Source organism: Myxocyprinus asiaticus, chromosome 9, assembly GCF_019703515.2.
Source record: "Myxocyprinus asiaticus isolate MX2 ecotype Aquarium Trade chromosome 9, UBuf_Myxa_2, whole genome shotgun sequence".
NCBI classification, from domain to species: Eukaryota; Metazoa; Chordata; class Actinopteri; order Cypriniformes; family Catostomidae; genus Myxocyprinus; species Myxocyprinus asiaticus.
In genome coordinates this window covers 12,487,508-12,512,648 of record NC_059352.1, presented here as the reverse complement: position 1 = coordinate 12,512,648, position 25,141 = coordinate 12,487,508, and the positions used below count along the sequence as shown (strand labels likewise).

Here is a 25,141-nt window from a genome sequence, read left to right as displayed (position 1 = left end):
ACGCAAGAGATTTGGACGCGTCTACAAACCTAGTGAGCTGTCTACCTTGACAGCGTATTTGGGCATGAACTTCGTTCGGAATGCGTCAGTGATGCCTAATATACTGTTTAGGAAGACATATTACTAGGTTTTTACACACATACACAACATTTATGGGTCGAACATGCCTATGATGCTCTAAACGCTGTATGTGTAGTCAGCTCAATATGTTTTAACACACTGCCACATTATTGCGCAACAGACAGCGCAGCTGTGAAGAGCGGCGGCCGGTGTTCTGATAATCTGTGCTACCAGCAGTAAAAACAGTGATGTGTAAAGCTAAAACATGGGTAGCACAAGTCGGGAGGCATAAGAAAACCTGTCAGTATGTACTACAACAGCATGAAAAGTGTTAAAAACCTAGGTAGCATATCTTGTCAGGCAGATAATACCTATCACGATGTGCTACCAACATAACTATCATGTAGTGTGAAATGGTGTGAGGCTGTACTAAGCCTTAACCCTACCCCAAACCCTAAAACTATGCGATTACAGCGTTGGTAGCTCATCCTGATAGGTAGCATATATTTTCAGGACACCGGCAGTGACGTCATCGCCGCCGCCGACATATTGAAATGTTTCCCCTTACCTCTTGTTCTTCACTGAGCTCAACAGCAGCCATCAGCTCTCGCTCCTCAGCCGGACACAGGGCTAACAGCACGGACATGGAGATAGACACTCTTTTGGAAGCTATTAAAGGTAACCGGCAGTGTGTGTTCTGAGTGGTTGTGAGGGGCTTTATAGAGGAGTTATATGAGTTTATAAGCTGGGTGATAAGTTAGCTCATGTTAGCATGGCCTGTGGCTAAATGGCTTTTCCTGTTTGTCGAGCTCTGTTGTGTGCTCCCAGCTTTGTTGAAAAGGTATCATCCCTTTTATTTCTGTGGTAAAAGTTTTTGTTTAAATAATTGATACATAAATAGACAACTATTTCATACTGAGAGAGAGAGCTAGCTGCTCGTTTTGATAATGTTGAGTATTTGTAAATAGTGAACAGTTTATTACATACCAGTTTAGCCGTTTTGTACTCTAAACTAGTGAATAGTTTTATGATAATGATCCTCCTTTTTTAAATTTTTTATTTTTTTTATGTTATTGTGCCATTTTAGCTTCATTGTTGACATGCTGTAGGCTACTATCAGTTCTAATGTAATTATGAAAATAATTGAAGATGTAGTCATATTTTTCATAAAAGCACACGTAAAGTGCTTGGAATAGTCATAGTTATTCTTAGTGATCTAAATAGTTAAGAGAAGGAAAGTATCTTGCAACTTGAAAATGAACTAAAGCCTAAGAACAAGATGTTCTGGATCATTGTAGTTGCACTGTCAGTTCTTATGTAACTGGTCTTGGCAAATAATTAAAGATATTCTCATATTTTTCATTAAAGTAAGACTACAGTTGTAGTATGGGTGGCCTAAACAAGTTGTTGTGGAAGTGTCATCTGATTTTGAACTTGAAGAATACCTGAAGCCTATAAGATAGTTTTTTTTTTGTTTTGTTTGTTTGTTTTTTTAAACTGTTGTTTTGTTAGCTCTAATAACTTTGCTTGGAAAATAATAACTATAGATTTTCTCACATTTTTCATAAAACCACAGGCATTTTGTCAGAGCTAGTTTTATTATCCTAGTGATCTCAATAGTTTTAGGGGAAAAGTGTGGCTGGATTTTGCAGCTTGGCATTAGAGCTAAACTGTCAACTCAGTATTACTATGCTTGGAAAATAATTACATTTTCTCTCTTATTTTATTTTTTATTAAAAGCACAGTGCCAGTAACGCCAGGACTAGTCATAGTTATTTGTTAGGTGGTCAAAGTAGTTTTAAAAGTAACAGTCTCCCCAGATTTTGGAACTTGAAACCAGGTTTATTGCAGTTGCAATGTCAGCTCTTCTAAATTTAAAAATAATTTTGTGCTTTTTCCATTGATATCCATGTGAAATCCACAGTGAGGTTGTATTATTGTGCTTCCTGCAGATTTTGACAAGAAGGGGAAGAAAGAAGTGTCTTCCGTGTTGGACCAGTTTTTGTGTCATATTGCGAAGACTGGGGAAACCCTGTAAGTATAGTGTACTTCCAGAGACCCATGCATGATCTAAGGAGGCCAAATAAACCTTGTTTACCTCTCTTGACCTCTGTTTCAGTGGTTTAAAGTCTTCACTGTTTTTGTTGTGTAACACCACAGAGTGGTTTATGTCACCACAGCCCTTTTGATATTGTTCCAAAGCACATTGAACCAATTACTTATAAGCTGTATCTGTTTAATACAATCTACTTTCAGTTCATGAAGTTGCCAGTCAGCCATAACTATTTAGACTGGTCTCTTTCTTCTCGCATAATTTCAGCTTGAATCAGTGAGTGCATTTACATGCAACTAAAGAACTATAAAGAACTAACTAGTGCACGTTCTTACATGATAAAGCCTAACCCGACAAAGTGAAAGGTCATGAAAACACCTTAAAGGATGTTCCTTTATCGTGTTATGTCATAACGGCCAAATTTCATGTCCATTTATTTATTTGTAAATAGCCTCAAAATAAGTAGGATAATGTCTTGCTGACTGTACATTATCCCTTACATAGTCAGTTACATATCTGCAATAATTTGCTTTTGCTGTATATTGTTGTCTCTCCAGGGTGTCATGGTCTCAGTTTAAAAGCTACTTCATATTCAAGTTGGAGAAAGTAATGGAGGATTTTCAAGCATCGGCCCCAGAGCAAAGTGGACCCACCAACCCAAACGTGGAATCAGTGCCCTTTGAAGAAATGAAGGAGAGGATCCTTAAGATTGTCAATGGATACAACGGGCAAGTAACGCTCTAATTAATAGCACTATGTGGAGTACTAGTCAAAGCTAAGCGCTGGTTCGATCATTGTGCCCTTGAGCAAGGCACTCAACCTAACGTTGTTATAGAGGAATGGTCCCTATAATAAGTGTACGATAAAAAGTCGCTTTGGGTTAAAGCACCTGCTAAAATATTACTTTAACTGATAGTTCACAAAAAATGCAAATTCTGTTGTTATTTACTCATCCTCATTTAGTTCCAAACTTGTATGACTTACTTTCTTCCGTGGAACACACAAGAAAAAAAAAAGAGTAAATGACAACAGATTTTTATTTTTGGGTAAACCTTTCCTCTAAAACCCTTATAAAATAATTTGAGCCCACACTTAAAAAAAAAAACATTTACTAGTAAAATGTACTTAATTTTTATTTTGCAGATTTTTGCACAGTTTTTTTTTAGTCAATTTTAATGGTATAAGATTAAGTAAAAACTACTTCATAACATAATATTGATTAAAGTGAGTACATTTTATTTAAAAATGACGGTTAATACCATAACTTCTACTTACAAATCTGATGTACATGGTACTTAAAGGGTTTACATCTGGGATGGCATGAGGGTGAGTAAATGAGAGAATATTTATTTTTTGGGTGAACTATCCCAACTTGTTGTACCACTTTTTTATTGTACCCTTTCACAGGGAAGCTTAATGCATGCTATGTTGTCTATTAGACAACGTCACCTTGCATTACTTGCGATAGAACCGAGATACATACTGCGTATGCAGACCTCAACACCAGGTGCACAAAACAGGATGACTAACAATCATCAACAGATATATAGATATATTTTTTAAATGGTAATTTTGAGTAGAAAATTAACTTTGGACTTCACAAAACAAGAAGTTACCAAATGTAACAAAAACAGTGCAAACAGTGAATCCATGTAAACTCATTAATTATTCAAGCCAGGAACACCAGCTTCAAAAAGTTTAGTAAAATATATTTTTATACTATATGTAATTTTATTTACAGTACCTGTGAAATGTACTCAAAATAGTGAATAAATAGGACAAGATTTTCTACTTTAGGATTAATACATGATGATGCACTGTAAAGATAACAAACAATCATTAATAATTAGCAATGCACTGATATGGAATTTCTGGGCCGATACTGATAATTCACAGCTCATTGTGGCTAAAATGATAACCGAAATTCTATTTTATTTTATTTTTTTTATCCTTTTACCTGGAACTGCTAGTTAAAAGCTTCTAATTTGAAAAATATGTGTAATTTAAAAGCTTGGAATTTTGGACTTGCTGCTGTTTAAGGTTTGGAAGATGTAATATGAACCGGAAATGTGCCTATATTACAGATGAATGCTGATTTGAATGAGAAATAAATGAAAATACACTCGCATAAACTGTATGCTGCGCATTTATGAGTGTTTACGGTAATCCTGATGACTCTCTAACAGGGAGAGAATAATGAACTTCTAACAGCTGTAATGATTAGTGGTCGGCAGATATATCACCAAGGCCGATAAATCGGCCGATAATCAGAATGTTTTAATTATCGTCTGATAAATTTTAAAAATATGACTGATCATGCAAAAAAACTGTCTTTTATTTAAGGATAGTGATCATATGAAGCCATTTATTATCACATAGTTGTTTGGCTCCTTTTTAAATCATAATGATAACAGAAATCACCCAAATGGCCCTGATCAAAAGTTTAAATACCCTTGAATGTTTGGCCTTGTTACAGACACACAAGGTGACACACACAGGTTTAAATGGCAATTAAAGGTTAATTTCCCACACCTGTGGCTTTTTAAATTGCAATTAGTGTCTATATAAATAGTTTGTTAGCTCTCACGTGGATGCACTGAGCAGGCTAGATACTGAGCCATGGGGAGCAGAAAAGACCTGCGTAACAAGGTAATGGAACTTAATAAAGATGGAAAAGGATATAAAAAGATATCCAAAGCCTTGAAAATGCCAGTCAGTACTGTTCAATCACTCATTAAGAAGTGGAAAATTCAGGGATCTCTTGATACCAAACCAAGGTCAGGTAGACCAAGAAAGATTTCAGCCACAACTGCCAGAAGAATTGTTCGGGATACAAAGAAAAACCCACAGGTAACCTCAGGAGAAATACAGGCTGCTCTGGAAAAAGATGGTGTGGTTGTTTCAAGGAGCACAATACGACGATACTTGAACAAAAATGAGCTGCGTGGACGAGTTGCCAGAAAGAAGCCTTTACTGCGCCAATGCCACAAAAAAGCCCGGTTACAATATGCCCGACAACACCTTGACATGCCTCACAGCTTCTGGCACACTGTAATTTGGAGTGACGAGACCAAAATTGAGCTTTATGGTCACAACCATAAGCGCTATGTTTGGAGAGGGGTCAACAAGGCCTATAGTGAAAAGAATACCATCCCCACTGTGAAGCATGGTGGTGGCTCACTGATGTTTTGGGGGTGTGTGAGCTCTAAAGGCATGGGGAATCTTGTGAAAATTGATGGCAAGTTGAATGCAGCATGTTATCAGAAAATACTGGCAGACAATTTGCATTCTTCTGCACAAAAGCTGCGCATGGGACGCTCTTGGACTTTCCAGCACGACAATGACCCTAAGCACAAGGCCAAGTTGACCCTCCAGTGGTTATAGCAGAAAAAGGTGAAGGTTCTGGAGTGGCCATCACAGTCTCCTGACCTTAATATCATCAAGCCACTCTGGGGAGATCTCAAATGTGCGGTTCATGCAAGACGACCAAAGACTTTGCATGACCTGGAGGCATTTTGCCAAGACGAATGGGCAGCTATACCACCTGCAAGAATTTGGGGCCTCATAGACAACTATTACAAAAGACTGCATGCTGTCATTGATGCTAAAGGGAGCAATACACAGTATTAAGAACTAAGGGTATGCAGACTATTGAACAGTGGTCATTTCATTTTTTTCTTTGTTGCCATGTTTTGTTTTATGATTGTGCCATTCTGTTATAACCTACAGTTGAATATGAATCCCATAAGAAATAAAAGAAATGTGTTTTGCCTGTTCACTCATGTTTTCTTTAAAAATGGTACATATATTACCAATTCTCCAAGGGTATTCAAATGTTGAACACAACTGTATGTGCCAGTGTGTTCCTACAATAATAGATCGGTGTGCAACACAGTCTCATTTAAATGGTCCGCATATCAGAGCCGCTGCAGACACTCGCCTGTTTCATTCTCCTTCTCTCTCTCCTCAACAGTTCCCTGTAACTTTTAACTGTCTTGTCTAATGATAAAAAGGCAAATATCAAGAAAACTTCTATTATATACCGTCTGCAAATATGCAGATATCTCATTTAAACAGATGTAATAAACCAACCTCACACAACTTCAGTAGATCCAGCATCCTGTGGAACACTCATAAATCTTCCTCTGAAGCATGTATTCTAACAGTCTCTCCTCAACAGTTTCCTGTCACTTTTAACTGTCTTGTCTAATGATAAAAAGGCAAATATCAAGAAAACTTCTATTATATACCGTCTGCAAATATGCAGATATCTCGTTTAAACAGATGTAATTCACGAACCTCACGAAAATCCAGCATTTTCTTTCCGTCGAGCACTCTAATATCTTCCTCTGAAATGTGTATTCCATCAGCCAGAATCAAAAACTTCAGGATCAAGATCAAAAGTTCCTCTGATTCACAAATCAGGACGGTCAGTCCGTGACAATCCAAGCAGGCGATCCAGGCCGTTTAAACTGTCAGGTGATTGCAGCTCGCGCTGGATCCGCAAGAGCTTGTGAGTGCAACTCAAAGTAAAAACATGAGTAAATGTCTTATTCACTATGCACTGTATGTACAATTGGTTTGATTCAGTATTTTTTGAGAAAATGTGGACATGCCATCCATGGTTGCTGGACTACTGTGTGTGCTGTTATTTCCTCCTTCGTAATATATTAACAATTTCTTCATGTGCAAATAAATTACTACAATTTTATGACTAAACAGAAATCCGAAGAAACTGCTAACTACCATTTAAAATACAATATTATTTTTTTTTAGATTCTTTTTTACAAAGTTAAAGTTTAGTGTAAATAGTGCTAAATAAGAGTTTCATTTTTTAGCAATTTTATGTTTGTTGTTTACTATATTAAATAGTGAGATATATATTGGCATTGTATTGGCCTATCGGCTACCCTGCTCTCTGGATATCGGCATCGGCCATTAAAAAATCCATTGTGGTCGATCACTAGTAATGATGCATTAAGTAAAGATGAGGTGCTAAACAGCATGTAACAAACTAGGGATGTGCGCTATGACTAATTTGACTGTCATTTAAACTAAAGTTTTGTAACCGACTAGTCTAAAGAGAAACCAACCTTCAAAAAAACAGTAAAAAAAAAAAAAATGTTTTTATGCGACCCATTTAAAATACTTAATCTATTCCAAATCCAATGCTAAATTCTACTGAAAAGGGCCATTTATCTGTGATGTGCTCATCAGACACGATACACCACCGCACCGTTGTCTGCTGAGCTGCAAAAAGATGCTCTGATGTTTACCTTTCAATCTGCTACATTACTTACTGCACTGACAAACTATAGCTAGCTAACAGCAAACAGATATGAGTGACATGGTTGTCAGGGACAAGGTTAATGTTACATTAGTTGTATTGAAAAAGGAAAGTTATGGGGTCATTGTTTAAGTTTTCAGTATGTATTTCACAAACTATTTATTTACCGAGACACCGCTGAACTCCGCCCTGTCTGCAGAGCCACGTCAGCTCTGTAAACAATGGAGTCGGAGCACGCTCTGCTGGACAAATTACGCTATGACACCAATTCTAAAGCATTGTTTTCTGTATTATATGTTCTGAAAAAAAGTTTTCATATCGGCGCATATCGGTAAAAAATACGCCGATACCGATATATCGGTGAAAGGCTAATATCTGCCGATATATCGGTTGGGCACTAATTGTAAAGTCTTTAAAAAGACACCCATTTAGTGTTCGCCAAGTGTTTGATTTCTTTTTCAGCACGGAACGTCAAAAGTATGCCAAAATATTTATGTATTATTATTTAAGCGACTCGAGCAAGCATACAGTATTTTTCTCATTTATTTGCTCCCTGCAATTCAAGCAATAATAAGTACATACATTTCAACATTTTCACATACTTTGAACTCGTTTCTAATGCTACAGTAATTTAATAAATACTTTTGAATCCACTAATTACATTGCTTTTGTTTATTTATGAATTTATAATTAGCATTTTGTGTTGTGTAATTGCAGAACGACACTGACACCAAAGCAGAACTATAAATGCAAACCAATGCGTTGGCCACTACGCGGAGCCTATGCCGTAGGTTCAGTGCAGAAGTATAAATCAGCCTTTACACACATCACATTCACAGACACTTGCTACAGCGCTCATCTGTGACCCTTACGCTATTACTTATGAAATGTGAATACAGCAATCATAATGAGAATAGTTAAGATCATACAGATCGAATAGTTGTGAGTCATATTGTTAGAAAAGTCTCAACTCGTAACATACAACAAACACGTTTGTTTCACTCACAAACGTATGTTTTTAGCCATCTCGAGTCACTCTGAAATTTTTCTCAAGATCTATGAACCATGATAAGTTGTTTTGTAAGTAAAGCTTTATTGATATAGCACCTTTTAAAAACAATGTTTACAAAGTGTTTTACAGGGAAGATATACATGTACATATGCCTTCACACAAATGAAACAAAAAATAAAAGAAAAAACATACATACGGAAATTTATATAAAACAAATTTTTTACCAAGTAAAATGAAATAAATAAGAAAACAAAATCCTCAAGGAAAGGCCCTAGTGAACAAGTATGTTTTGACATACTTTTTAAAAGTGCAAAGTGAGTAAACTGCTCATAGGTTGTCAGGGAGAGAGTTCCACAGCTTGGGACCGTAATGACTGAAGGCTGACTCACCGATTTTTAGCCGTGTTTTTGGTACAACCAACAAGTTGCCGTTGGTTGATCTGAGTGATCTTGCTGGAGTATATTTAGTAACCATATTACAAAGGTATGTAGGGGCAGTACCATGAAGACATTTAAAAACTAATAAGAGGATCTTGAAATCAATTCCGAAGGATACAGGCAGCCAGTAAAGGGATCTGAGGGTCAAAGTAATGTGATTTCTAATTTTAATACGAGTCAGCATTCGTGCAGCTGCATTTTGAGCTTGTAAGTTTTTGATAGTGCTCTTTGGTAACCCAGCCAAAACACTATTGCAGTAGTCAAGTCTCGGCGATCAAATGCATGAATGAGTTTCTCGCTATCAGTGGGGAAGAGAATATCACGTACTTTAGAAATGTTTCTGAGGTGATATGCCGTTTTGCAAACATTGCTTGTGTGCTTTTTAACACTGAGATTGCTGTCAAATGTAATTCCTAAATTCTTGATGTGATAACTGGCCTTAAGAGATGAGTCAAGATATGGAACAATAGATGCTCTCTGTGCAAGTACTTCTCTCTTTATCTTTATCTTTATTTAGCTGATCTCCGTGCGGTCCAGCAGGGTGTAAATTGAATTGTGGGGATCTGGTGCAAGTGAAAGAGAGTTGTGTGTCATCTGCATAATGATGAAAGGAAATGTTGTATATATTAATTACACCACCTAAGGGAAGCATGTATAAGTTAAATAATAGAGGACCCAAAATTGAGCCTTGAGGGACACCACAAGATATCACAGTCGTTCGAGCAGAATCTCATGATCAACTGTGTCAAAAGCAGCACTCAGATCTAAAAGAACTAGGATTGACAGATCCTGACTTAATAACTTTCAGATCGCTTAAAACCTTTAACAGAGCTGTTTCTGTGCTGTGTTTGGCCCAGAAGCCAGACTGAAATGTGTCATTAAGATAATTGATGTTGAGAGAGTTATTGAGCTGTATGGACACTACTTTTTAAATTATTTTACCAAGAAATGGAAGATTAGAGATTGGTCTGAAGATAATGAGCACCGATGAATCAAGATTACGTTTCTTCAGCAAAGGCCTAACAATTTTAGTTTTAAAAATATGTGGAAAAATTCCTAGCTGTAGGGACAGATTAACAATACTCAGGATGTCTGGTAATAAGCAGTTCACAACTGTTTTGAGGAAGTTAGTGGATAATGGGTCGAGAGGGCAGCTTGAAGAATTCATAAGTGCCATGATCTGTGTAAGTGTAGTAGGGCTGACTACTGAGAAACTGGACAGATTACATCCCAAAGTACTAGCTGGAGAGTTGCAGAATTTGCAAGCAGGACAAGTGCTGGCAATGTTTTGTCTTATGGAAGTAATTTTGTCACTAAAGAATTCTGCAAACTCATTGCACTTTTCAGTTGTAAGAAGTTGGTGAGGGGTTAAGTAGTCTACCTATGGTGGAGAATAAGAATATAGGGTTGTCTTTGTTGCTATCAATTAAACTTGAAAAGTTAGCTTTTCTGATAGACCTTGTTTCATTATTAAAAATGTTCAAGTGATTTGTAAGTTTTGGGGCTTGTTTTAATCGCAATGCTGTGCTAGGGCAATGGCAAAAATTATAATCATGATTATTTTGGTCAATATTGAGATCATGATTATTTAACACGATTGCTCATTGACTTTGGAAACATCATGCATTTATTGAACTTTTAATAAAAACTGTCCTTTTAACAGTGGATTTCCTTGAACTTGAAATGTAAACTGCACTGGGTAGGGGAGGAGGCTGTTGCCATATGATAATTATTTTGTTACGTATGGTAGTCAAATAAAGGAAAGCCTCCATCGCTCACACTTCTATGGAATGAGAACTTATATGCCAGTAATAAACTAACAATAAAAAAAATAATAGAACACAAAATACAAATTAAGACAATTCTGTGCTTTTTTTTTTTTTTAACAGCTTTAGGCTATCAAGTATTCAAGCAGACATTCAGAATGAAATGCAACATAATTAATATGTAAGATACCAGGCATTAATAAATCATATATGTTGTTTATAAGTGATGCAGGTTTATTCACTAATGTTTATTCACAGGTACAACAGAAAAAATGCTTTTGTCGTCGTTCTTTTCGTAATTGTTTAAGTTTGGCTTTTTCCATATTTTGTTTCACACTTGAATGCATGACATGTCGTAGTAACGAATGTCCAACTCGGTGGTACCAGCTTCCCAGGTGCACTTGAAGGCAGCATATGATTCACTATGTTGTGAGCCATCACGTTATGATCTAGCTGCAGCAAATGCACGCGAGTGAGGAGCGTCCCCGTGCCAGAGTGTGCATCAGCCGGGAAAAAGATTAAATCTCTTCCCCGGTCACTTCACAAAACTCATAGACACGGTGCTAACAGCACAGAGAAATGCCAGTTTCTGAGTTTATTTTCATAGCCTGCTTCCATATTATTTGAACTTTAATAAAGGATGCTTTAAAGATATAACGCGGGGGTGTTTCATTGTGAAATGGAATGAGGCACAATAATCATTTTATCTAGATTATTTTGTTTTCATAATCGTTGGAAGCCAAAATCGTAATTTAATATAAAATTATTCGACCAGCCCTATGCTGTGCTGCAATTAACAATGTGCTATTTCGGTATTACCGCTAATGCGGTAATTCCATTATTTGCACATTAAAAATATTTTGATTTTACCAGTTATTTACATTCTAGAGAGCATTTGATTGGACGAAAATCTGTGTTGTGCATCATGAGTGATTAAAATGTTTGGTACATTTTTCCAGAAGAGAAAGACTGTACATTTTAAATGGGTATTTCTGCTAAAAGATCATTTTGTCAACCTTTAGGAGTACACAAGCATATACACCGATCAGCCACAACATTAAAACCCCGACATGGTCCACAACATGGTCCCCCTCGTGCCGCCAAAACAGCACCAACCTGCATCTCAGAATAGCATTCTGAGATGCTATTCTTCTCACCACAATTGTACAGTGCGGTTATCTGAGTTACCATAGACTTTGTCAGTTCAAACCAGTCTGGCCATTCCCTGTTGACCTCTCTCATCAACAAAGCACTTCCATCCGCAGAACTACCCATTACTGGATATTTTTGGCACCAACACTCATCCATGCGATTATCTAATAAGCCAATCATGTGGCAGCAGTGCATAAAATCATGCAGATACGGGTCAGGAGCTTCAGTTCATTTTCACATCAACCATCATAATTGGGGGGGGGGGGATGTGATCTCAGTGATTTGGAGCATGGCATGATTGTTGGTGCCAGATGGGCTGGTTTCAGTATTTCTGTAACTGCTGAGCTCCTGGGATTTTCACACACAACAGTCTCTAGAGTTTACTCAGAATGGTGCCAAAAACATCCAGTAAGGGGCAGTTCTGCAGATGGAAATGCCTTGTTGATGAGAGAGGTCAACAGACAATGGCCAGACTGGTTCGAACTGACAAAGTCTACGGTAACTCCGATAACCACTCTTTACAATTGTGGTGAGAAGAATAGCATCTCAGAATGCTCAAGGACCTACACAATATTAGGCAGGTGGGTTTAATGTTATGGCTGATCGGTGTAGATGGCTTTAAAGTTAATAGACCCAGACTGAAAGCCACAACTTCAATTTTGATTTAATTTGGTTTTTCGATATTCTTTAATTACCATTATCCATGGTCTTTACACCAGAGCAAGTGTGATATCTACTGGCTGTTGAATATAAGAAAGCATAGACAGATTCTTACCATATGTGTGTCAGGTTGCAGTAAAGTAGATTTAGGCTAATCCTCTGCTCTTTGTTATGGGTGATGTCAGCTAAAGCAGCTAATGCAAATATTGTGTTCTCTCTATCCAGGATCCCATTTACCATCCAGCGCTTGTGTGAACTTCTCACAGAACCCAAGAGGAACTACACAGGAACAGAGAAATTTCTCAGAGGGGTAGAGAAGGTCAGTGCATGGTACATTATTTTGTTTAAGTATTAATAAGGCAAGATTATGCTTACCATAGATGTGTGTAGTGGTACACTTGCTCTAAAATGCTTCAAATTACAAATAAGGCATCTCTTTCCCCATGTTCTTACAGGGGTGATAGTCCATTTGCTGTTTTTATTGTAGTTTTGCTGCGTTCCATTCTAGTTGGATGTAGGATATGCCTATTTGAATGCTACAAAGAAGTTCTGTTGTCCAGTCTTTGGAAAATGACATATGAAGAAACTAAATGGCAAAGCTAGCATTTGTTTTGCAGATGTGCAGTTAACATAGAAGATCATTAATCGTGTTTTACACGCAGGTTTTATTAACATGCAATGTTGTATGAACATTGACCTGTTAATGGATTTATTTGCTTAATGTTTTTACTATCAACTCTTGTTTTTTGCAATTTATCCAAGTAGGAAGTTGGAAACACATAATTTGTATTGCTTATGTGATTATTGATTGTTGTCTATTTCATCAGAATGTGATGGTGGTCAGTTGCATTTATCCTACATCTGAGTAAGTAATTGGCTGTTCAATATTAAAGTCTTAAAGATGCTTTATTCATTAAACATCTGGACATGTTTAATTACTGTAGATGTAATTTGATGCTTTTTCTTGGCCTCTATAGGAAAAATGGCTGTAGTGGTGTCAACAGAATGAATGGAGTCATGTTGTCAGGGAACACATCTATCTTTACAGAGAGGTGAGTAGTGTATATGGTTATCATTAGTCATTTGAAAATGGACGTAAAACTACATCCCTCTATATTACAGGAAAGTAAATGGGCCAGGAACGCCCAGACCATTAAACAGACAGAAACATTCCTTGTCCAGTTCACTATCCACAAACGGCCTTCCAGACAGCACTGAAAACAAAGAGACGAACACAGCACAGGGACACAGCAAAACACCCAGGTAAACTGATTTTGCCATACTGAGTGGGGTGGTCTTTTATTATTAAAGTTTGAACAAGCCTCTCATCAGTCATGCTTAAGTATTTGTATTTGTCAAAAATACAAATTTACAACTAGACCACATCAAATTGGATTTTAAATGACAAGGAAGATAAAAAAAATAAAAAATAAAGGTACTAAAATAAAAAATATTAAATAAAAAAGAAATAGTCTGATTTATACAGAAATAGAGTCTGATTTAAATTCTGTGACGGATGGTCTTTGAAGCTGCTCTTGTTAACTGGTTCTACTACTGAATAATCTGTCAAGGTAGGAGACCGTTTTAGGTAAGTATAGCTTCCATATAGCTCAGAGTTATTGCTATTATCACCCAAGATAGACGAGGCAGCCAAGAATTCCCATGAATCACCACTGTGTATCTGTGCGCTCATACTTTTATCATAAACATTTATGTTTGTTTTGCAGTGATGCATCTGCATTAGGCATTGGTAGCTCGGTAAAGAACAAACACTTGGATGAAGAGGAAGAAATGGAGGCAGAGGAGCACGAGGTAAAGAGACTTAAATTCAACCAGGATGGAGAAGAGGATGAGGAGGATGAAGAGGATGTAGAAGAGCATGTTGGTGAGACACCCAGGTCTACATCGTCTGAGAGCCCCTCAGATAAGTCCGAGGATGCAGAATCGCCATTGTCTATGTCACGGGAGACAAACGAAGAAGAGGAGGAGGAAAGTAAACCTGGTTCGGCCAGAGAGTGTGAGGACCAAGGTAGCGTTAATCAGTAATTCAGCTTTTTTTTTTTTTTCTTTTTTTTTTTTTTGGCCACATTTAGGGCATTTACACAATAGAACAAGATCCCTTTTGAGGGTTTGGAAAGAGCCAGGTCTGTTTGAAATCAAGCAGGAATACAGGGAATTAGACTTAAAAAGCGCAACTGGTTTTCGCCTTTCTGAAATTTTCATAGGTCAACAGTTGTCTGCATCAGAATGTGTTGCAGCAAAAGTAAAAAAATAAATAAAATCTTCAAACATTTGTCAAAAGGAGCAACACATTTGCAACCCTTGTGGTTTTTCCTTGCTTTGTTCCTTACATCTTTGCAACATGGCATCATTAATCCGAATAGTGGAGAAAGGACAAAAAAAATGGTGTGAAGGGGGAGAAACGAGATTGGGAAATGTTGCAGGCTGTATGTGAACTGGATTCACAGCATAGCTCAATGTTTTAAGCATTTTGCAACATTCTGGTTCCGCAAGTAAAAATCCCATTCATTGTCTCCATAGGCGAATTGATTTGTAATGATAACTTCCACTAATAAGAGAATCGCTGCAAACAGAGTGTGCCAAATGAGCACTGTAGTGACTGCCCACTTCCATGACGCACTGCGAATGACACAATCAAGTCAGTCTCCCTACAATCTCAAAATATATTTAAATATTTTGCTGTAGGGCTGGGTATTGATAGAGATTTCCCGATTCGATTCCGATTCACAAGCTTTCCATTCTGATCTTGCTTCTTTTCAGTAGATTCATATGGGTACATTTCTGTTACAATGTCCATTTTGCTGACATATGAAAGATATTCTCTCTCAGCTGATGCTCTTTATTATAAAGAAACCTTCTAGCCAACCCTTCTAGGTACAATTTGAAAATATAAATTTTACAAATTATATTTTACCGTTATTTTACCGACTGTAAAGAACAGAAAGGGTATTAAAAGAGACATTATTCAATGACATATGGATTGCATGGATCTCATCTTTGGACACACAGAACGAGTTAAACCAAACTTTTACTCTAAACACGCAGTGAAAGGACCTCTGTGCTGATAATTTCTCCACTATACTACTCAATCACTGGTGAGTGAAAACTGAACATTTACCAGCCAGTGGCTAATTATAGGCATTTTTAGTCACATAGCGTGAGATTTGGTCGCACATGTGAGTGATTTACTTGCATTATAGAGGGTTGCCACATAGAGTGAAAGATCGAACTTGGGATTTAAGAATCCATAGAGATCGTTTTTCGCAATAAACTTCAAATATATTGTTTCTGTACTCGTAATCAACAACTTTAAATCAATAGTTTCGTATTTTTCCTCACGAAAGTCATTAAGTACACAGTGTTGTACCTTTGTATTTTTGTCCAAGTGCTTTTTTGGTTTCAAATCAAAGCTTGTAATGTTGAGATTCACTTTTGTCTTAGAACTCTTATGCAGAGTTTAATGAAAACCCTATGGAAACAAAACATTAAGGGGAAAATACTTCTGGAACCAGGACAGCTGAAAAAGTTAAAGTATTTTTTTTAACTACAATAAACACATTGTCAAAAAAGCTTAGATTATTATGTTATTAGCTGGTCCACCTGTGTTTATCAAGTTCCGTATATATATTCTTTTTATTACACAAAACATACCTATTTTTCTTCTGTAATATAGAGCCTTCCAGCACGCTGTCTGAGAGTACGACTGCGGATTCCAGAGAGTCCTTTACTGAACGAGAGGTTCCCTGCGGCTCAGACTCTTCCTCAGAGGAGCCCAGCAATATGGACCAATCGGAGCAGAGAGCCCCAGCAGGTGTGGCCTCTAGTCCTGAGATGAAGGAAGGGGAGGAGCCAAGTGAGCAAGTCAGCAGCAGTAGCAATGATGAAAACACCTCTGGACCCTCATCTAGCAGCAGTAGCGCAGACTCGCCCACAGAGGGCGACACTGAGTCAGGGGCCCAAGACTCGGAGAGTGCAGAGGAGCCTATGGAGCAGGACTAAAAAACTCCTAAACGACTACTGTGTGCTTTTGTGGAGATTATTGGGAAGACACACAATTAAGTGGCCTTCCACAATGGCCATCCGAAGCAACACCCAACTACCACCATGCGCCTTCTGGTCAAGAGTCACCTAATTTCTCCAACCTTCCCAAATGGACACTTTATGCAGATGTACATACGATTTTATTTCTGAAGTGAAGGTTTTAAACTGGATGGTTATCTTTTTTTCTTTTTTTTTTTTTAAATTCATTCATGTTACAGGTTTCTGCCTGTCTAGTTTTTTAGGCAGACACTTTCACTAAGCTAAAATCAGTTTGACTGAAGTTTATCTTGACATCTTTTATCCAGGAAAGCAGTCCTGTTTTATGTTCTAAGCTTTAGGTTGTTTGAACCACTGGCTAGGTTGTATCTTTTCTGCATTGGTGTTATTATTCATTCACATAGCGCCAAACAGCAGGGCAGTGGAGTTTATCATCTTGCTCTTTAAGTCTTTCTTAAGACCCGTAACTGGTCACTGTTCAGAGGTTACGTTCCAAGCAAATACAAGCCATAGCTCTGTTTGTTCTGTTAAATAATTTGAGCAGTAGCCTTTTTATATTTTAGTTTTTCTTGTTTTTTTTTTTTTTTTTTTTTTTGTAGTTTGTGTGTAACTGACAGGGGATGTTCATTGTTTTGTAAAATCTTCTTTTTTTCCCCCACTATCACCATCTCTTATGTATTATCATGCAGTCTGCACTGCATTGAAAGCGAGTGGTTTATGTCAGGTACATTTACCTCTTGAAGATTACAACTAAGCATTCTTTCATATTTCGTGATTCACATTAATTTATACCAGCATTTCAATCTTGATTTATTTTTGAGAAGCTGATTTTGTTTTGTTGTTTTGCAGATTGTATTTAATGACAAGCTGAATTACAATGTCATATGTGACAGTTTGACTCTTACCGATAACAGCTGGCTGCCATTTTGCAGCTGTACTTTTTTTTTTTTTTTTTTTTAGAATTTTAAAATGTCTGTAAAGTAGTGTTTTGTAGAGCATCGTGTTCACTACCTTTTTGTGCATCCAATATAATTGTATGGTGTTGTTTTTTTGTGTATACTGAATGCTTGTGGTTTCAATAGAGTATTCAGACAAAGCAATAAATGTTATGGTTTAAAATGTTTAGATGACCCTTTAGTTTGACAAACACATGATTCTGAATCTAAATTATTACAGAAAGTTTGTATGTAATTGAATCCTTGACAAGGTTAAAACAACTAGATATTTACATCATTCATGTCCATAGCACAAACGCCAAACTTTTATTCTTTGCCAGCAAGCACTAACTAGTAGAACATCATTCATAGGAGGATTACCGCTTACATAATATATTTTAAGCTTTCATCCGGGTCTTTATATAATCCTTAATAATCATGTTTCTCAAATTTATGCAAGCCTTCTAATTCACTTTGCAGTTATTAAGCATAAATCCTTGCACAATTTTTTCTGATTAACTTCCCAAATACAAGTTTTCTTTCTTTCATAGTTCTGTCACAGTCATATGTCTCTTAACAGTCTGCTGCAGTGATTTCTGCAGGTGCTTTTAAAAAAAACTTTTTAATTCACCTGTCTGTTTAGTCATTGTCTTTTGTGTTGGCTGGCTAATTTCATGGTCACACCAGCAAGGGGGGGGGGACTGGGAAGATAAATCAGCCCGGGTTTTACATAGAAACTGGCCCAAAAGTTGTTGAGGGGTAGGGAGGGAAATCTGGCCCTTTCTGCATATCGCTTCCCCCTTCAGTATATCGCAGCGCCATTTTGTGGCCCATTTTGCATAACGCGGCGGTCCATTTCAGCTTATCGTGGCCCGTTTGGCCCGGTTTTGCGGCTGGCCCATCGGGAAAATTCCCGGTTCTCCCAATGGCCAATCCGCCCCTGCACATCAGTGTGTTACTCCTGTATCTAGGCTGGTTGAAATTTACCCAGCCCTCTCTGAGAAAATAAAAAGTGGATTGTCTAAATCCTGCTGTGATGTTCAGCAAGTTGGTATGTTTAACTGTCATCTTTGAATGCCCAGCTCCTGGGAAATAACCCTGCCTGCTGTGGGAGTAGTAACAAGTCTTAAATAAATGAATTGTAATTTGATCCACGGGCCTGGGGACCAAAGAGCTTATTAAAAATGATGAACTGGGCTAACTTAAGTTTTTTGGGTGGGTGTGCTTAAAAGTTTGAACTAACAGATAACAGTTCCTCAAAACATATTGTACATATTTCTGCATAAAGAAGAATCTCACTCAATACAATAATCAGCACAAAGAAAATGGAAGTAAACTTAAAAGTAGAAGTGAAAGATCAATCTTGGTATTTTAAGAAGAAATGTCAGGATTGTGAAGATTGCGATTAATTTGAAAATTTATATTTTACCCAGCCCCAGTGTATTAATGAATGGGAAATGCGTTTACAGTATAGGGTAGACTGAGTACAGTTGTAACACTTTTGATATACTGCACAAATATTGACCCTAATAAACATACAATTGTTTTCACGTTTGATGCCTTTATCTGTCTACCAAAATAATAAATGCCCAAAACCTGCCTGCCTATATATAATGTCTATCTGGCTTTCTGTCTATTAATTAATTAATTTGTCTTGCTCACTAAGCTTTCTGACTGAATAAATGCAAACAAAACTCTAGAAGGAGCATTTTCTACCATGTTTCTTGTGCAGCAGGTACAGTCGTATTCAGTCCTCTAGTGACCACCTTGCACGTCTGCCTGATTTTCTCAGTGATCTTGCATCCTAAATACCCCACCTCCACTCTACACTGTGGACTTAAAGGCAACGTGAAACATCATTTGTAACTTAGCTAACTTCTGTAATGTTACATACGTTAAGAAAAAGATTATTAAGCATGAGATAATGTTGGGAAGGAGTTGGTTTTATCGTTCAGGATTTGACTGGATTGTGAAAAGTAAGGCTATATGATATTATGAGTGATGTTTGCACAAGCATTATTACTGTACTAATACTTGGGGTTAGTGATTTTAACAAACTTATAACTATTAAGTGTGTAACTCATTCCACACTGTTTGTGCTACAGACATGAATTTTACCTCACTTGTTGAGAAGTGTGATAAGCAATCAGAATTCCCATAGACTTACATTGGAGGACTGACCCAAGCCATCTAGGGAAAATAATATTATACTGTTATAGTGATATATGGTTTTCATTATACTGCATGTTTTTTTTCCCCTCCTTTCTCATATTGCATATTGAAAACTTTGTTTCTGGCAACGGAGAAGTCTGAGATTCCCCTGATACCTGTCTTCTGCTCCAACCAAACTGCTGGGAATTTTATGGCCACTAAGATTCTCCAAGTTAGCAGCTGCATTAGTGTCTGCACCACCAACCAGTTTACAAGGCTCCAACCAAGTCCTCAACAAGATGCTGTGGGTCTCCTGCCTCAGAGTGTGAGTCGCCACCTAGTCCTCTCAGCCACCTTTCTTGCCTCGGTTAAGTCTGAGATTCCTCGGAAGCCTGTCTTCCACTCCAACCAACATGCCAGGAATTTTAAAGCCCCTAAGATTCTGCAAGTTAGCAGCTGTGTTAGTGTCTGCCCCACCAACCAGTTTGCAAGGCTCCAACGGTGCATTCGACAAGATGCCATGGATCTCCTGCTTGAAGGTGCGAGTCTCCACCTTGTCCTCTCTGACACATTTCTGGCCACATTGAAGACTGAGATTCACCAGATAACTGTCTTCCACTCCAACCAAACTGCTGGGAGTTTTATGACCACTACTATTCCCCTGGTGAACTGCTGTATTTGTGCCTGCCCCACTAACCATCTTGCCAGGATCCAACCAAGTCCTCGAAAGGGTGCGGTTGATGTCCTGCCTCAGAGTCAGAGATTCCACCTTGTGGTCTCAGCAACCTCACTGGACAATGTGAAGTTTGAGATTGCACCTCACCACTGAGTCTTGTACCTCAAACAGCCTGCACTCCTGGAAATTTTATGGTGATGATTAACAACTGCATTAGTGTCTGCCACATTAACCAGCTTACCCAGCGTGACGCAGTGTGTGTCCTCCCTGTGGGTGGCAATCCCCACCTTGTCATCTCTGCTAACCAACTGGACATCCTGAATTTTGAGATCCCACGAATGCTGCCGTCTCCTGTACTTCTTGGCCTGAAGACAAATGGAGCTGTATTGAAGAGCAAATCCCTTCAGACCAATGTGGTTGCTAAGATATCATGCAAGTCCATGATGATTACCAAGGGTGTTGGCAACTCCATGGTGCAGATCATTCAGCTCCAAGCCATCCGGGATAAGGTTGCGATTTCTCAACGTGGGGGCCTCCTTCCAGTATGTCAGGAAATGGTTGAGTGCACTCCCAAAGAGACCTCTTCTCGCCATTAGAAGACTTTAAATCCACCCTATTTTCAGGCGCTCCAAAAAGTGGCCTCACTTTACATGGAAAATCAGACCCTGGACATTACTCCAATTGTGTCAGATTGACAGCAGGTGGCACAAGACCCAAGTCAGGGTTCATCATTGTAGAGAAGCAGGCTCAAAAGTACCTTGAGATCCGTGGCAAGCAGCCCCATATACTGGTCCATCCTCGCCACTGGGGCTGGTCTTTGGGCCCTAAAAAGAATGACGCTGTGAAGGTTCCTCAGTGGCAGTAGTAGCAAACAAAAATCTGTTGCAAAAAAAAATAATAATAATTTATACTGTGGCGCAACAGAAAAAGCTGTATCCTTGGTGTCTGGGTTCTTTAGTCCCAGATGCATCAGTGCAAATATAAATAGTTTGTGCATAGATATATCATGTACAAAAAAATGCAGTGCAAAAAAAGTTGTTTTGTGTGCAAAAACAAATATGGTTACATTACATTTCTGAAATTAAATAATACAAAAAGAAAAACAAAATGGCTGAAATTTTCAACGTCTTATTAAAATTATTGAATTTACTAAACATTCACTGCACAAAATGTTTGAATCAAAAGTAACAGTCAGTATCTGGTGTGGCCACTAGCTGCATTAAGTACTGCAGTGCATCTCCTCCTCATGGACTGCCCCAGATTTGCAGTTCTTGCTGTGAGACGTTACCCCACTCTTCCACCAAGGCACTTGCAAGTTCCCGGACATTTCTGGGGGGAATGGCCCTAGCCCTCACCCTCTGATCCAACAGGTCCCAGACGTGCTCAGTGGGATTGAGATCCGGGCTCTTCGCTGGCCATGGCAGAACACTGACATTCCTGTCTTGCAGGAAAATACGCACAGAACGAGCACCACATGAGGTACCACATGAGGGAGGAGGATGTCTTCCCTGTAACGCACTGCGTTAAGATTGTCTGCAATGACAACAATCTCAGTCCGATGATGCTGTGACACGCCGCCCCAAACCATGATGGACCCTCCATCTCCAAATTGATCCCGCTCCAGAGTACAGGCCTCGGTGTTATGCTCATTCCTTCGGCGATAAACGCAAGTCCGACCATCACCCCTGGTGAGACAAAACCGCGACTCGTCAGTGAAGAGCACTTTTTGCCAGTCCTGTCTGGTCCAGCAAAGGTGGGTTTGTGCCCATAGGCGACGTTGTTGCCGGTGATGTCTGGTAAGGACCTGCCTTACAACAGGCCTACAAGCCCTCAGTCCAGCCTCTCTTAGCCTATTGCGGACAGTCTGAGCACTGATGTGGGGGATTGTGCGTTCCTGGTGTAACTCGGGCTGTTGTTGTTGCCATCCTGTACCTGTCCCGCAGGTGTGATATTCGGATATACCGATCCTGTGCAGGTGTTGTTACACATGGTCTGCCACTGCAAGGACAATCAGCTATCCTTCCTGTCTCCCTGTAGCGCTATCTTAGGCGTCTCACAGTACGGACATTGCAATTTATTGCCCTGGCCACATCTGCAGTCCTCATGCCTCCATGCAGCATGCCTAAGGCACATTCACGCAGATGAGCAGGGACCCTGGGCATCTTTCTTTTGGTGTTTTTCAGAGTCAGTATAAAGGTCTCTTTAGTGTCCTAAGTTTTTATAACTGTGACCTTAATTGCCTACCGTCTGTAAGCTGTTTGTGTCTTAACGACCGTTCCACAGGTGCGTGTTCATTAATTGTTTATGGTTCATTGAACAAGCATGTAAAACATTGTTTAAACCCTTTTCAATAAAAATCTGTAAAGTTATTTTGATTTTTACAAAACTGTCTTTAAAATACAGTGTCCTAAAAGGGACGTTTCTTTTTTTGCTGAGTTTATATATATATACACACACTTTTTGGTTGTTCGAATACTGGAGATAGTCTTTGCTCTTTTCAAATCTATATAGATATAGGTGTGTGTATTTATATACATATGTATATGGATATTTGTGGATATTAAAATGTGTTAGACCATGTGACATTGTCATGTGACACCAATTAGCCCCACCTTATAAAAACTTCCAACAAGGTAATTTTCCACACCTTGATTAAGGCTTTGTAAGCCGCAATGCGTCAGTTTGTGGTATGTTTTAATCCAATAGCCATTAATTAATAAAGGCATTTTAAAAATGTAGAATTTTAAAGCAAAAATCAAGGTTGGCACTTACAATGCAAGTAAATAGGGCCTATTTTTGGAGGGTTTAAAGGCAGAAATGTGAAACTTTAATTTATAATTTTATAAAAGTACTTACATTAATTCTTCTTTTAAAACTAATTTATTATTTGAGCTGTAACGTTTTTTTCAATCATAGTTTTTGTGGGATTACAGGGTTTCCGGCATTACGTTGTCACAGCAACAAAGTTGAAAAAGTGAATATAACTTCACACAGAAAAAATTAGTAAAGCGATTTATAACACTAAACCATGTTATCGCACATATTGATTACATCTTGTGGCTATACTTTTGAAACAGTGAATATTTTAATTTTAACAGACTGGCCCCAATCACTTCCATTTAAAGTGCCTTACTGTAACCCAGATTTTTGGGAGGGATGAGTCAAAATACATTTTAGTGGTAATCAACATTATGCTACAAATGCTGTCGATTGAGCTTAACTTGTATTGAACCCAGAAAAATAAGCCTATTGTGACGTCACCAGAATTCTATTGATTTATTTCTTAATTGCTTTAATGTGTCTGAACATTTTACTTTGGAGGGTTTTTTTTTTTCATTGTAACATAAAATATTAATAATATTAGTAATAGTAATAATAATGATAATGATAATATTTCAAATCAGCATAAATTAAAGGCAGTAGAAAAATACCACCATTATGTAGAATTTACAATTTAAATAAAAACATTCAGCATTACAGTATTTAGAAGAATTTATTTTGCATTAGAGTAATGAGAATATGGGAAATGAGAAATTATTTTCATAATTTATTTATTTTATTTTATTGGATGAAATATGATCCAGACAAGTTTCATAAGATTCATAATTGTCCATATTGCACAACCCTATCACAGAGCCCTAAGTACCTAAGTGCTCATTATCCTACAGCTACGCCATATGCTGTTGTAACTGCTTGTGAAAAGACCAAACCTTGTGAGCTGCAGACTCATTACTTGGGGATAAAGGGATAAGAGGGTAGATATTTACAATAATGTCTGATTTGCATGAGAAAACATTGTACAATCATAATCACCTATGGATAACATGGTCTGAAACACAAAGTTTACCAATTTCTGGTAGACTGATGCACTTAATAATGCAGTTTTTTTTTTTTTTTTTTTTTTTTGACGATTTCTGTCACCTTTTCCTTGTAATTGTGTCTGCTCCCATGTTATAACTCAAAATGAGACTCAATAAACCAGGAAGCACCCTGTTATTTACAAAGCTCAAATAAAAGACAGATGTCAGTCTCTATGTTATTGTCACTGGGTGGCAGCTGATGCACACGATATTGGTGGCCAGATTGATTTATGGATCTAAGCTCTCAGAACATACACTCAGCAAAAAAAGAAACGTCCCTTTTTCAGGACACTGTTTTTTAAAGATAATTTTATAAGAATCCAAATAACTTTACAGATCTTTATTGTAAAGTGTTTAAACAATGTTTTACATGCTTGTTCAATGAACCATAAACAATTAATGAACATGCACCTGTGGAATGGTCATTAAGACACTAACAGCTTACAGACGGTAGGCAATTAAGGTCACAGTTATAAAAACTTAGGACTCTAAAGAGACCTTTCTACTGAGGCATGAGGACTGCAGATGTGGCCAGGGCAATAAATTGCAATGTCCATACTGTGAGACACTTAAGACAGTGCTACAGGGAGACAGGAAGGACAGCTGATCATCCTCGCAGTGGCAGACCACGTGTAACAACACCTACACAGGATCGGTACATCTGAATATCACACCTGCGGGACAGGTACAGGATGGCAATAACAACTGCCTGAGTTACACCAATAATGCACAATCCCTCCATCAGTGCTCAGAATGTCCGCAATAGGCTGAGAGAGGCTGGACTGAGGGCTTGTAGGCCTGTTGTAAGGCAGGTCCTTACCAGACATCACCGGCAACAACGTTGCCTATGGGCACAAACTCACCTTCGCTGGACCAGACAGGACTGGCAAAAAGTGCTCTTCACTGACGAGTCGCGGTTTTGTCTCACCAGGGGTGATGGTCGGACTCGCGTTTATCATCGAAGGAATGAGCATTACACCGAGTCCTGTACTCTGGAGCGGGATTGATTTGGAGGTGGAGGGTCCGTCATGGT

The 25,141-nt window shown here is 38.2% G+C and overlaps 1 protein-coding gene across 1 annotated transcript; it reads left to right on the top strand.

Moving 5' to 3' along the window:
* Positions 1-580: 580 nt before the first annotated feature.
* LOC127445631 (serine/threonine-protein phosphatase 4 regulatory subunit 2-B-like) lies at positions 581-21,126 on the top strand. The gene is made up of 9 exons (XM_051705831.1): positions 581-738; positions 2,013-2,094; positions 2,671-2,841; positions 12,653-12,746; positions 13,255-13,292; positions 13,405-13,479; positions 13,550-13,690; positions 14,155-14,456; positions 16,122-21,126. The coding sequence occupies exons 1-9, from the start codon at positions 615-617 to the stop codon at positions 16,445-16,447; spliced, it is 1,353 nt and encodes a 450-aa protein (XP_051561791.1). The 5' UTR covers positions 581-614; the 3' UTR covers positions 16,448-21,126.
* Positions 21,127-25,141: the final 4,015 nt, after the last annotated feature.

Bases quoted from the DNA above. Each gene is read 5' to 3' on its own strand.
- LOC127445631 (XM_051705831.1), top strand. From the start codon at position 615: ATGTTTCCCCTTACCTCTTGTTCTTCACTGAGCTCAACAGCAGCCATC. The intron at 2,095-2,670 runs GTAAGTATAGTG...TTGTCTCTCCAG, and splicing joins GCGAAGACTGGGGAAACCCT to GGTGTCATGGTCTCAGTTTA. The intron at 14,457-16,121 runs GTAGCGTTAATC...TCTGTAATATAG, and splicing joins CAGAGAGTGTGAGGACCAAG to AGCCTTCCAGCACGCTGTCT.